Source organism: Chaetodon auriga, chromosome 1, assembly GCF_051107435.1.
Source record: "Chaetodon auriga isolate fChaAug3 chromosome 1, fChaAug3.hap1, whole genome shotgun sequence".
NCBI lineage: Eukaryota > Metazoa > Chordata > Actinopteri > Chaetodontiformes > Chaetodontidae > Chaetodon > Chaetodon auriga.
Genome location: NC_135074.1, coordinates 18064234 through 18078908, shown reverse-complemented (window position 1 = coordinate 18078908; position 14675 = coordinate 18064234). Strand labels below are relative to the sequence as shown.

General features: G+C 42.4%; 1 protein-coding gene across 3 annotated transcripts; it reads right to left on the bottom strand.

Annotated features, from left to right (window-relative positions):
- Nucleotides 1-591: 591 nt before the first annotated feature.
- Nucleotides 592-12143, bottom strand: myzap (myocardial zonula adherens protein). Of its 3 annotated transcripts, none has more exons than XM_076727816.1 (14): nucleotides 11653-12143; nucleotides 10786-10866; nucleotides 7373-7465; nucleotides 6407-6571; nucleotides 6186-6278; nucleotides 5976-6089; nucleotides 5721-5873; nucleotides 5085-5210; nucleotides 4715-4843; nucleotides 4538-4632; nucleotides 4097-4202; nucleotides 3369-3452; nucleotides 3029-3135; nucleotides 592-2646 (listed from the first exon to the last, which is right to left on the bottom strand). In XM_076727816.1, the coding sequence occupies exons 1-14, from the start codon at nucleotides 11725-11727 to the stop codon at nucleotides 2346-2348; spliced, it is 1722 nt and encodes a 573-aa protein (XP_076583931.1). In that variant the 5' UTR covers nucleotides 11728-12143; the 3' UTR covers nucleotides 592-2345. The 3 variants fall into 3 exon arrangements, with proteins under 3 accessions (XP_076583931.1, XP_076583914.1, XP_076583923.1); XM_076727799.1 differs by having other exon boundaries at nucleotides 592-2940; nucleotides 11653-12142; XM_076727808.1 differs by having other exon boundaries at nucleotides 592-2940; nucleotides 7373-7459; nucleotides 11653-12141.
- Between the last annotated feature and the right edge of the window lie 2532 nt (nucleotides 12144-14675).

The following is a 14675-nucleotide window of genomic DNA, read 5'->3' as shown; positions in this document are numbered from 1 at the left end:
GCACAGGATTGGATGCACTTTATTTATTAATATCGCTGACTTCACACTTTAGGTGTTGTCCTTCTAATACTGATCCTAATTCTTCCAAATGTTTAATTTTACCTCTTTATTTTCATGTACTACACACAGCTTTGGAGATGTTGGAAAGATTTTCTGTGAATCTACAAATTTTCTTGCAATATCATCAACAGTTGCTCTAACACCAAGTCTTGCCTCGCTCCGAATGAGTCTATCTTCACTGCACAAAGTATGAAAATTACAGTAACAAACACTGTTTGGTTTAGTGGAAAAGCTTAGTTATTACCAGGCAACTATAGATTTACATTATGAAGCCTGTGAGTATAATTTAGTGTAAATGCAAGGCAACAACAGCCCTGCAAAAACATTATCTGCACACTAAATACAAACCATTTTCTAAAAGTCCTTTTTGTGTTTCTTGTCAGCTATGCTAAATTGTGATCCACATCACTGAACAATGAACTAGTCTTAAATATGCATCAGGCTTTAGAAGAATGTGTGTGGCATTGACACAGTCACACATCTGGTTACTTGAACAGTAAAGTCTTTATTATCCAAACAAACGCTGGCCTCCTATCATTAGTCGCAGTATGATATGTATCGATACGGAAAAGGCACATCATAAAACCTTTTCAAACACAGTTGTGGCAGTGCAGACAACAGCTGGATAATACTTGTGCCTGTGGCTCAGGAATGGCAGTCACTTCAATTAGCTCATTATATTTGAAGTGATTCAACAGTTCATCATTAGCACAGAAATGTACTTTATATCACGTTATATCATATTACCCTGTTGCCAATTTAACGAGATTCATTCCCACCACCAGTATCAAATAGTAGGCTGTTTGCAAAGGCACAAAGCATGTTAATAAATATTTTGTACATAATGTAATAATAAGAAAATAATATTCATTTAATTTGTACAGAGCCAATATAAAACAATAAGAAAATACAAGCAATAACCTTATCAACGTTCTTCTGGGACTGGATGCTCATAGCTCCATGAGCAGCATACGTAAGAAGGCTACATTCACTGTAAACAAAACAAACATAATCCTTCAGTAAGCTACATTATTTACAAAATATCTTTACAGAGCATCACATTATTTACACCCAACAGCAATCATCATCATGAAGAGTGCTACGTGCAAAACCTCCATAAGACGTTTTATGTCATTAAGCAGAATCATATCCTGCACCGTATAGCTAATATGCACATATCAAGTTTTGACGGTTTAAAAAAATGAGATCACAAACAGCCATTTAAAAAAAAGACGACCAGCAGTGAAAATAAGACCAAAGATGACTGAGTTTTAAAGGAATAGTTCAACATTTTAGGAATTACACTTATTTGCTTTCTTTCTGAGTTACAGAGAGGATAAATGTCTCTCTCATGATTGTATACTGAATATGTAACTGCAGTCGGCTTAGCTGTAACCGCAGCAACGTGCAACTGTGCAGTTTAACATACACTCATGATGTACATTGGCTTTATGCTAAGTTAACAGCAGCCACATGTAGCCTAGCATAGCATAAAGACTGGAGGCGGCCTTCAGTTCTGTCCAAAGATATCAAAATCCACCAGCAGCATCTCTGAAGCTCAGTAATTAGGCCTAACTTGTTAAATTGGTTTATAACAAAAACTAGAAGTCTAAAAACTGTTTGATGGGGCTCACTTGAGAGGATGACAGGAGTGGAGTGAGAATCAGTGGTGAAAATAAGACCTACTGAGTTTAAAAGGAATAGATCATTATTTTGAGATGTACTGCATGTTTTTCCACTTTCTAGGAGAATTTTCAATGAGAAGATCAATACAACTATCTGTCTGCTAAATATGAAGCTACAGCCAGTAGCCAGTTAGCTGAACATAAATACTGGAAAAACTGCTAGCCTGGCTCCGTCTAAAGGTAACAACATCCGCCAGCTGACTGATTAACATGGTATATCTTGTTTATTTGATGTGTAAAAACAAAGTATAAAAACTTCCAGCAAAAAAATCTGCATTTTACCGAGGTATATGCGCCAGAATAGTTTTTGATGGTGGCCAGTCGCCAGCTGATCCACCAGGAAGTCAAAGTCATTTTTACACTTTTTACAGATGGAACAAATGAGACATATTGTGTTAATTAGTGAGCGTTAAAGCTGCTGGTAGGTAGATTTTGTCTCCTGTGGGCAAAGCCTGTAGGCCAGCTGTTTCTCCCTGTTTCCTGTCTTAACGCTAAGCTAAGATAATTGTAGCTTCATGTTTACCATCAAAAATGACTTTTATTGCACATCTCATCAAACTCTCAATGAGAACATGTCTTTTTCAAGCTATGACTTCACGATCAGTCTATGTTTATGTTTGCTGTGATTTCCATAAGTTTCATGAAGGGTGAATAAACTTGAGGGGCTCTTGATCTTGGCTGAGAAAGGTACAAGGATGAAGTAGACTCCTCTGGACTTGACGACACTGCGTCTGTGTTTGTTTCCGCATCCACCTCATCTCTCCCGTACTGGACTGGACTCACGGGACGCTCTGATTCTGTCGGACGGGTGTTGGAGAACCTCTCGCTCTGTGCTGAGGGGTTTGACCGCAGGATGCGGCTGTACTCCAGAGGCGTGTACATCAGTAAACTGGACTCCAGCCTGCTGGGTGGAGGGATATTAGACTTAAATGTCCTTGGCTGGATGGGTGTTGTCAGGTAGTGAAATGGATTTTGAGTGGGAGATGAAGGGGACTGAGTTTCTGTGGGGGATGAAGGCTGTGTGGGGGATGAAGGCTGTGTGGAGGATGGAGGCTGTGTGGAGGATGGAGGTTGAGTGGGTGATGGAGGTTTCACTGGTGATAGAGGTTGAAGGGATGGTGGATGTTGAATGGGATGGAAATGAGCTGGTTCACACTGAACAGGAGGTTCAACATCACGCCTTTGTGCTTCATGTCTGCAGAAGCACATTCAGACATTAGAGTGAGAAACCATCTCCAAATGAAGCCCCACATATGACCTGATGCTACAAGTTTGCTTCTTACCTGAGGGGCAGATCGCAGCCTACTCCAATCTCCCTAGTTTCCACAGCCTCTTTTAGCCTATTCTGTGTGGATACAAAATACTTCAGCTTGTCTTCTAATTCATTATTCTAGGAAAAGGAAAAGAGGAAACAAGGCTGTCAGATCAGATACATGCAGAAGACTGAAGTCACTTGAAAGTGATTTGATAGGTACAGTGACACGAGGAAATCAAGCAGACATTGCTGAAAGCTCAGGATATCCAGCAATCAGCAGCCCAGGAAATCATTCTTAGACAGCAGTAGATGAAGACACCACACCCGAATTAAATCAGGTAGTGAACACAGTAATGTAGTTGTCTTACCTCACACTCCACTATTGCAATTCTGTCCAGAAGCTCAGAGATGAACATATCCTTCTGAGCGACTTGACCTCGCAGTGATTGAACCTTCAGAAAGAAGACAGCATTTAAATAAAAATAATTATTACCCGGGTCAGTCAGATCTTTTCTCTTCTCAGTAACTCAATCTAATATGGTCCCCGTAATAAGTCTGTTTCCTGGAATTAACTCTCTGTGTGATTTAGTGCTAATGATAGGCAAAACAGGAATACGAAGTTACAAAAAAGGTCACTTGAAATCAAACTTGATATTTATTCATCAATCATTTATTATTGGAAACTTGCCTGTAGACAAATTTCACATTGTCAAATGTTCAATGGACCTGCCGTGCACTTATTACAAGACTCTCTAAAACACACTTGCAGTTCATCAGAATTGGTTGATTAGAAGTGTACCACTTGAAGACTGTCCCCTGCTACATAATTCCATAGTTATTTCCAGGATTTCTTGGAAATCACTCATAAATTACGGACCCATAAGTATGCAACATCCACGCAACACTCAGAATCATCCTGTCAGTGAAAGGTGGGCCACCTTTTGTTCTGGGCCAAAGGAAGTTTTATGTTCCTTAGGTGCCACTCATCCACACTCTGGATGCTAAACAAACTTAACCCGGTGAAACACAAGTAGAACAGAAGACCTGAATGCACAGTGGAAGAGTATTCGTACACGGATAGATAAACTCTCCTCACCTCTTCGATCATTCCTTTGACCTTCCTTTGCTGGCAGAACACCATGTCGTTCAAGTGCTTGATCCTCTCACGGAGATCCACAGCTTCAGACTGCAGCTCTTTGGACCTAAACAGGAGCCAGTGAAACCTACATTACGCTGGTGAAAAGGAGATCCTCTTGCATTTTCTAGAGACATGCAGCCTTGTCAAGTGCTTCTCAGATCGAGGATAACAAACTTCAGGGAGACAAAGGACTGCAGCACACTGATTGATTTGCAGCCACTCAGTAACTAGTGTCTGTCCTGCAGGTGAGCTGCTGAACAATGACAACCTAAACTCCACCTGCTGATGAAGACTGTGTGATACAGTTAAAAGCACACAGGAAAAGCCACTAAGTGGACCTTGAGTTGGGACTGTTCTGTCATCGTGGTGTTTCTGTTTATGTGGACATCCTTTTTGTACCTTTTGGCTACAGTTGCATCCGTTGTGTCAGTCAGCTCCAGCAGGCGGAGGTGCTGTTCACTCTCCTGCAGCTTCTTCTGGAGATGACTCTTTTCCTGTAAAACACATTTTCATCAGAAAGTTTATTCCATGAAAAAAGTGTAGATGTGATTTTTGTTCTGATAAAATTTGCCTTACCTTTCCCATGCAGTCCAGAAGGCGCTCCACCTCAATGATCCTCTGGTCCCTCTCAGCAATCTTGGCCTCTGCAGTCCTGATGTTTCTCTCTGCTTCCTCCAGTCGCCTGATGTACTCATCGAGTTGGGCCTGCGCAGATAGAAATACACTTCTGTTTGGATGTTGGACTGGTTTTAAAATGATCGTGTGAATGTGCTTTAGAGAACAATCCATCATAATCTCTGCAAAATGAGCCAAAACATTTGGGGTATGTTGAGTAACCACACATCTATCTTGTTGTTATGACACATGTAGCAAGTTTGGATTTCCACTGGCATTGAAACAGCATGTGGTGTGCGATGGTGAAAGTTAACGAATAAGGAGTAAAAACCTGTAGTTTTTCAATCTCCTCCCTGTGTTTCTGTTGTTCCTGCTGCAGTTTTTCCTCGTACTCCTGCTGTAGCTTTGCCGACAGGTCCTGCAGCGCTTGAGCATTGGCCTCCTGCGAAGACTGCACCTGAACATTTGACAGCACAGCAGAAATTTAGACTGCGAGGCTGATTATTCCTTATTGACACCAGAACAGAAGATGCAGCAGATGTGTTACTGTACTGTGGTGAGATGATCAGTCATTAAATCTGTTAGATTCAGTCTGCTTTGCTCTCTAATGAAGAGCAACCTTTTATTTTTTAGACAGACTGGAACTGTAGCTTTGCTTTTTACCTTTAATTGTTACAAGAACCTACTGCAGATAATGCATGAACTGAAAAGGTGAAAAACTGATAAGGTTTAAGGAAGAGAATACAAATTTCTACATGTGAAGCCTTCCCATATTTCTTTGTTTTGTAGTTGTCACGCCATCCCACACGTCTCCACTGCTGTTGACTCATCAGACCATTTTGCAACAGGCCATTTGAGCGCCCACTTGCCACACCAGCTGGGTGACCAGTATCTCAATTAATGTGCCAGAGCACCAGTGTGATGTTTTGACATGACTGAGTGAAAATAGATGTGTGCACAGGATTACCTGCAGTCTCAAAGTCTGGTTTTCAGCCTGCACAGCGGCCAGCTCTCTCTCCTTGTCTCTAAGTTTTTCTTGTGCTTTCTCACAGGTGCTGCGCAAACTCTTCACCTCCTCCTTCCTGTCCACTCTGCTCTGGCAGTTCTCCAGGAGGGATTTCTGCAAAGGAAACTTCTTTTACTTATAAAGTCAGCCTTTTCCGAGGTGGAATGCAGCCGTCAGGGAGCAGGTTCACAGGTTCAGTGACACTGATTTGATTACCTGCAGGTCAATGTTTGCAGATATAAGGGAGCTATTCATCTGATCAAAGCTCTCCATGGCTGCCGTCCGGACCCTCACCTCTGACTCCAGACTCCTGCGATGTGAATTGGCAGCCTGCAAACACACATGTACACTGCAGTTTCAGATGTATTCACAGCCTCACAGACTGGAGTTTGACAAGAAGTCACATCATGTTACATAATTCATTACCTTGATTTCCTGTGAAAGCTTCTGAATTGATTGCTGCATTCCTCCAAACTGCCCGTACATCCGCTCTCTCACCTTCTCCAAAGAGTCTCTCACCTGTATGCAGAACATACAGATATGATCCACACATCCCCCACAGCCTCGCATACAGCAGACGACGTGATGTTAGAGCAGAGAAGTGTTAACCTGAAGGCCCAGCTGCATGTTTGTTAGTTTCCACTCACCTCTCTGATGTACTTCATCTCATCCTCAAGGTGATTGAACGTCCATTCACGCGCCATCACCTCCTGCTGTCTGTCCGAGCTCGCCCTCTGCACAACGCCGTACACTTTGGGCCCATGATGCTGCAGCGAGGTCTCTGGCGCCCCATTGGTCATGTCTCCGAGGTGCTGAGGGAGACAGGATCGCACCGGTCAGGTTTCTTTAGCCACCCTCCGCTGAGGCTGACTTATATCATCATTGTGTTTCTGTATTTATGTGCTTGCATGTGTGCACACGTGCACACTTGCGGGTGCAGAACATGTGTTTGTTTGTGTGTGTGTGTGGATTCAGATGCCTCCATATGTTCATTAGATCAGGTATTTCCAGAACCACTGCTGCTGAGCACTGGAAACAGGAGGCTGGGAACGAACAGCTAAAAAAAGTGCAGAGTGTATTGAAGGTGTCACATTTCTGCAACCCAGTACATGAGCTGCTGCCGTTTCTGCCTATTGTACCTCGAGCACACGGGCGCCCAATGAAAAGAGATGCACACCAGCACAGACGTGCAGCACTTTAAACAATTTAATGCTACAGAATAACAAATAACAATTATAGTCATGAGCTGAGATAAATTACAAAGCTGAAGAATAGAGATTCAATTTCAATAAATATTTAAGTGCTGTAGTGAAAGAAGAAATTAGAAAGCTGCAACCAATGCATATATGTGTGTGTGTGTGTGTGTGTGTCCATGTGTGCATACACATGTGATAGATAGAGGTGAGATATGGAATTTGTAACTGTCATCTATAAGCATTGGTTTGTTCATGCTTGTTCTATCCATGGCTACATTATAAATGACAGCCTGAGGGTGCATGCACAGAAACCTGCTGAACAGGAAGATGTCAGTGACACACATACTGAAGCAGTGGCAGTATGTGCCACGTCACAGCGTCATGCCTATTGTTAATGTGGTGGATGTGGCTGTGTACCTGCTGAGGTGACTCCCTGCCAGCTGGCCTCTCTCTTTGGATCACCCCATTCTTCTTCATCCATGCCCCACTGACACCCTTCCTGTTCTCAGCCTACAGGGAAAAAACAAACAAATAAATATTCACCCTGTAAAGTTGACAAAATTTCAAGATAAGTGCAATCATAACATCCTACAGCATGGACACCCTCTAATTAGAAGAGTTTCTGTTGCTGTAATACACTCTGTCATTGTTTGTGGTCACATGTAGAAAAGGTGCTCGCTCGTTTTATTGTCTTTTTTTCTTTGCTTGGTTGTTTCTTGCCTTCATCCTGACTCACTTTGAATATGTTACATAATTTGCTAATCGTATAGATAGATCGATAGATAGATAGATTCCTGTCTCTGCTCAAACTCAACATTCAGTGAGCAAATATCATCCAGAGAAAGGGGCGTCAGTCTCAACATCTCGCAGAGATAAGAGCGAGGAGGATCTGGAACAAAGATGCCAGTGTTGTCTCGAGGACAGGGCCGAGCCTCGCATTTCTCCACCACCTCATCTACAGAGGACATGCCGCTGAGAAATGGTGAAGGCGGATATGAATTCCAGCAGATGGGAGGGAAGAACAGCCAACATCTTTATGTTTTAACAACACTGAGGGCTCAGAATAGCAATGCTCTGTGTGCAGCTTTGAATTTTACAGTGCCAGTGTTTGACCACACTGGTGGACAATGTTTACCTGCTTCTTGCAGCTGAAACTGTCTATTTGTTGGGAGAAGCACACTGAGTTTCTTTTGTTTTGCTGCCTTGAGCAGCACGACCTCGTCACAGGCCTCACCGACTGCCTGGATTATGCTAAGACCTAAGAACAACTTAAAGACTCCACTTTGAAAGAGCAGTATGTCAGAGCTTTGTCAAGCATTTTACTTTGTTTGCCGCACACAAACTGACAGCTGTATCATATGACTGTGAAGGACTTGACTGACTGGATTAGCTCCTTATTTCCGACACCGCCATGAAAGTTGTCTTTACATCACAACACAAAGATCCCCTCGTGTCGCTCGCTGGGCTGAATCTTGGTCACTCTGAGGAGACTTTCAGCCATTGTGGAGATGAAATCCAATGATGTAGGTATAGAGACATACGTAAGTTGCAACTGTGCCTCAGTTCTTTGTGTGTGTCATGGGGCAGATGTATTATATCTCATCTAGGCCATAGTCGCTGGTTGGATTGTGTCCGTGATGTGTCAGGTTGCAGGATACACCCTTTCTAATTTTATGGCGAATGACAACTTTAAGCAGCGTTCCTGCTGAAACATAACATCTCTGGATATCTGGGGCAGAGCATGTTTAGCTCATTTCCTTCCTCCTCCTCATTGATTTTCATCAGTCAGTCATGACAGAGGAACTTCAGTGGAAACATGTTTAAGTGTATTGGCAAAAAAAAGACATGAACTCTTCATGACTAAAGAAATGCAATAAAAACAGTTGAATCAGGTCTGCTGAACTCTGTGTCACTTGTGTAGACTGTGCTGGTATTTGAACTAAATGTTGTTGCAACAACAACAGTTCACAGCAATTAAAGCAGCACCTGTGCAGAGCTCTGGGCTCAGCACTGAATACATAATAAGCATGAAGAGCACACAGAGAGGTGAGTTTTTAACCTCTAAAACTCTTCAGTTTGCCCTGAAGTGCCTTCAAAGTGATGATTCTCCACACTGTACTACATGTAGTTTCACATGCAAATTATATATCAGCTTGCTGACATTAGCTTATACTGAGTGAAAATGAGTCCGTTTTCAGGCCTGCACCATTCCACTGAGCTGGACACCATTGCAGTCATGTGCATAACTTCATACATATTTTCAGGCTGACATATTTTGGATCTTACAGCAATAGCTCGTAATTGTGGGAAATACACTTATTCACTTCCTCGCTGAGAGTGAGATGAGAAAATTGATACCACTCTCATGTTTGTACAGTAAATATGAGCTCAGCAACGACTGGAAACAGAAACAGCTAACCTGGCTCTGTCCAAAGGTAACAAAGTCACCTGTGAACACCTCTAAAGCCAATTACACCCATGCCATAAAACAATAAATTGACATTTTTTTACAATATGTATTAAATAAACAAGATACAACTTGTCAATTACTGATCTTTCAAGGTGCAGCTTTATTTTCTAAGCAGCTAGCAAGCTGCTGGCTGTAGCTTCATTTTTAAACTTATCATCTAAGTGAATAACCAAATCCCCCAAAATGTTATCATGCCTCTCAGGCCATTGTCACTATTCTGTTTTCATTTTTTTATCCACCATTTTAGAGAATGAGCTGCACAGTTGCAGGGTTGCAAAGATTTCATCCTCAGTGAGCACACACTGAAGCACACGTCATCACCGAGCCCACGTGTGCTATTCTCCACTTTGTGTCAACTCTTGACCAGGCTGTCATTGACTCCAATGGCCGCGGTCACACCCTCCCAATGGAAACCACATTCAGAGATTACGGCAGCGTTTTATGAGCGGAGTGTGAGGAGGTGTGGTAACTAGATGAATAGCATGCTACTTGGCCAATGTTCACACAAACAAGCCCTAGTGTTTCTCCATGCACAGTTAAAAAGACCAAAACGCTTCTAAGCACCAACAATAAGTGAAGTCATACTCAGTTCTCACACTCAAACTCAAACATCAACCTCTGGAGCACAAATCCTGAAGACAAACAAAGGCAGGGCCAAACACACACACACACACACACACACATACACAGCCTGCAGCATGTACTCACAATAATATTCACATGGTCACGATGTGCAGGAACAGATATGAATACTGTGCAGAGTGTAATTCTGCTCCTCGGTAAGTAAAGGCCATTTTAATGAGTCGCGTTTGTTTGGTTACTCGGGTTGGAGTCAGTGCTGTGTCAACTAAGCTCTCAGGTGTCTTTGTTAGATGTTGTCTGTTCAGCAAAAGTATTTTGAATATTTTCTTTTGTAAGAAATAGATTTAGAATCAGAGCCGAGCTTTGAAGTAAATGTGAAACAGCTGTGTGTGCATTATCAGCCGTACACACCCTCCAGTATTATGTAACCGCTCAAGATAATAAAAAAACAAAAAAGAAACAGATAAATCTCAGTTGCTCCACCAGCTCTCTTTCTAGGTATTTATATATTTTTGATGAATTCATGTTTTAGGTGCTTATCATTCTTCCATATCTCTGTTTTTAAGAGTGCCTCAGTGTGTGTGTGGTTGCACATTTAAAGCTGGAGAGAAACACAAACATGCAGCTGGTTTGTTGAGTCAAACAGGGAATTTAAGTTTTAATTAAACTTCACTCATTAAACCTTTGCCTGTCTAAATAGAGCTGTCACGAAAGACTTATAGGCAGGGTGTAGCATGGTTGATTGCAGGAATTCCAATGAGGGAGATGTTAAACTCACTGTGTCTGAGTTTGCGGTTTTTGGCTCGTTGTTTTCATTTTCCCCGGCGTGCAGGGTTAACCTGAGACGTCTGATCCTCCTCTGTGAACAACACAAAGACAAAAGGCAAAAAAAGAAATAGATGTTCAGTAGGAAAGTGAGTTTTTGCATGAAGTCATCATGAGAAAGGATAGAGAGGAGCTGACATTAAAACATCACTGAAGCTCAGTTGGTGGAGTGGTTGACAAATCTCACAGACCTCAACAGTCCACCACCAGGGTTTATTTATAGACTATGGCCACAGAGCTGCAAAGTTTATGTAAATGCAGTGCTATGAACACATCCGTTAAAATATTTACACCACAGTTAGTGCTTTGTCTGGCTTTAAAACAAGCAAATATACTATAACATTATAAATTTGTTGTTATTCCCAAGAAAAAAAAACATGCCTGCAGTAATGAACCAGTATCATACTCAGTTTACTAGATGATAATAAGTTCTTTCTTCCTTAGACAACAATGGAACAACTTTAAAGGCCAGTTCAGTACAAAGGCCTGTTTTATCAGAGAGCTGTTCAAATAAACATGACAGCCCTGCCTGCTGCACACTCAGCTCCCATTACGTGCTCTTGTAAGTGAACACATCCTATAACAAACATGAACTTTCAGATGATCAGGGGGCAGAAAGTGCTAGCTGGGAGTGGGAAAAATTATCTCACTGACAAGAAACAGAGAAGACACGAGTGGCCAGAGAGTTAAAAGCAACAAGGGGCAAACAGAAGTGGGTGGGGGGAAAAACACAGGAGTGTTTGCAAAACACAGAGCAGAATGGAGGGAGAAAAGAGGAGAGACGGAGGGAGAGTTTCTTGACTTCTCTGCGACTTCTTACCTCACTTAAAGACTCTGGAGAGTCCTCTGTTGTGGTGGTGGTGGAAACAGTTCGTCCTGAAGCGTGGCGATGCATGTCTCCTTTTCTGTCCACTCCTCGCTTCTCTTCCTCTGCCTCTCCAGACCTCCTCCCACCCTTCCTCTCACTCTCCTTCCTGAGTTCTGCTCAAACTGTCAGAGCGACCATCTGCCCCGGGCTCCAGCCAGGGGAGAGGAGGGGAAATTCCACTCTGTCACGTCTGCTGCTGAGGCTGCTGCTGGTGGGAGTCCACAGGGGCCCCCGAGGTTCCCTCTCAGGTCTGTGAAACGATCAGGTGCAATCCAGTTCCACACTCAGCAACACAAACACAGCAATGTCATTGTTTCAGTTCCTGCCGGACTGCTCCTGGCTGACAGACTTGTCAGTCACTCAGCAATCTCCCTGCCTCTCTCGCCCCGACCTCTCTCTCATTCTGAGTTCCCATCAGACCTGTCGGGCCACATTTCAGCTGCCTACCTGGTCTGTGCCTCCTGCACTGAGAGCAGGACTTTGACAGGGCGGGACCTCCTACTGGGGATGGAACAGGTGGAGCACTTTTTATCAGCAGGAGGGCTTATAAAGGAGGAGCTGCTTCTACTGTGCACAGTTCAGGAGTTTGTTGTGAAGTATTTAAAATGAGCTCCGTCTTGACCAATTTTAGCACTGCTCACATGTTGACTTATGAACTAATCATGAAATTAATTCATCCAGTGTCAATCTGATATTTAGCACCATTCAGTGTCCATTGAATGTTGAACTTATTGTGTGTTTTTAAAAGAAAATCAACTTTGTCTGCCACTTAAGATGATCAAAATGTGAAACAATCTATTGTTGTCATGTGTTGATATGTCTTGACAGTTTCCATCTTGAACACAGTAAATATAATAGTTTCTCATTAAAATGATCCAGTTATATAATGATATGAGACTGTGGGACTGTCACTTTTACTTGAGTAAATTATTGACTATTCCCAACACTACTGTGAGTGTGAAAACTTCACTTCTAATCCAACAAAGTCAGAAACTGGCTAAAGGGACCAGAGCACAGGAGCTGCTTCAGACAGTGAATTATTGATGCTGTTGATAGTGGATAGTGATGAAAAGAAAGAGCGAGCATTATTTTTTAATGTTACCTTCTGCTCACAACTCCACCCTCCATGAATTTATGTGTGTGCTTCGTTATCCTGTCTAATATCTTTAAGGAACATAGAGACAATCACCCTGACAGCCAGATCACATTCCTTGTCTGAATGGCCTGCAGTCACTCCCTCTTAATAGAAACTCGAGAATCAAGTCACAATCTGTACGCTACATTATTTTTCCTAGAAGATCTGCTGTCAGTCAACGTCAAAACATGTCACTAAGTATGTAAAGAAAATATCTCAGAACAATATAAGAGGTATAAGAGGTAAGCCAGAGAAGTTAATGAGTAACCAGACATCAAACAAATGGTGTTGCTTTACTCCTGCAATCAGTGAGCCGGTCACACAGCCAGGCCTCCGTCCAGTCCAGCGTCACATGGAGACACATGTGGAAATCCTCTCTCATAAAGATATCATATCCACCATCTGTCCTGATTGTGCTCTCATAGCTTTGTGGTCAGGTCTTGATTCAGTGCTGGGTTAATTCTCTGGGGCCGGTCTGACAGGAACGGCTACATGCACACGGAGCACATGCGACTGATAAAGAAACAACATTTTCCATTCACTTTGCTCTCCTGTATGTTGACTTAACTCACGCCAACAAATAGCAACGTGGAGACGGCAGGTTCTGAATGTAACTAAATACATTTACCCAGATTTTTCGAGGATATAATCAGTAAATTGATGAACAGTGACATTAGTTGTAGCTTTGAGTAGACTAGTTAAACATTAGCTCTGCCTTGACCAGCTGCAGCAGTTAAACTGCTGCTTACACATTATTGCATCAGCACTAGCAGTCTAATAATGTCAAATATAGTTGTACAACAACCACAGGGGATAGTTGTCTGCTATGACATACTTTAAGTACATTTTGCTAGTAATACTTAAGCAACAGTAGCAGTACCACACAGTAAAAATATTCCATTACAAGTAGAAGACATGCATTAAGAATGCATCTGAGTACTTAAATGGGGAGTTTATTGTGTCACAGTAACTGTGTGAGGTGTTAGTTGCTGCATGCAGGCTGCAGTACAGGAGCTTCTCTCCCGTGTGGTAGCGGTTGCTTGTGCATGATTTTGTTGTTGCAACCAACAACAATGGCTGTTGCCTGTTCAACATCCCTGCAGCAGGGAATTCAGGTTGACTTGTGTTTCAATGACAGCTTGACGGAAAAGCACCAATACAACTGTTGACAGATGAACGTGCAGTCTGTGACGAAGGTGACACAGCTTTACTATGACACACTGTTTACAGCAATGTGTGACAATCTTAAAAAGTGACTGACATTTGTTGTTTTAAGGGTTGGTCAAAATATCTAACTTCTGTTGAAGTACAGCTGGAGAGGAAGGAGGCATTTACTCACATAGATCAAAGCTGCTGAACCAATGTCTTTTCTGAGCACTGTGTTGAAACATTGCTGTAAGAGACTTGCTCTTACAGCAATGCTTCATGGGACAAACTGTGTAAAACTGACCCCTAGAGTTCAGCTGAAGCTAATATGAAGCTTTAGCAGTCAGACAGACCGAGTGGGAATCTTCAAAAGTTACAGTCTGTTTACTGTGAAATACCAACTGTGCTTCCCTGCTGAGCAGTGGTGGAGGGGTGGTAATGCTAAGCGGGGATATGGTTCTACAAACACAGTAAATTTGGAGTATCTCTATTTGATCAATATAAATGCTGAAGCCTTGTTAATTTTGCCGGGAGTGTAGATTTAAATTTACGAGGATGTCAAACTTGCTCCCCGCTCTAAGAAGGACTCACCTTGCAGCCAGTATGACCATGAGGGACAATTACAGCTGCCATTTCCTCTGTCAGTGTATAGCCTGATCACACTCAATGCATTAAAATGAGGTTTGAAAAAAAT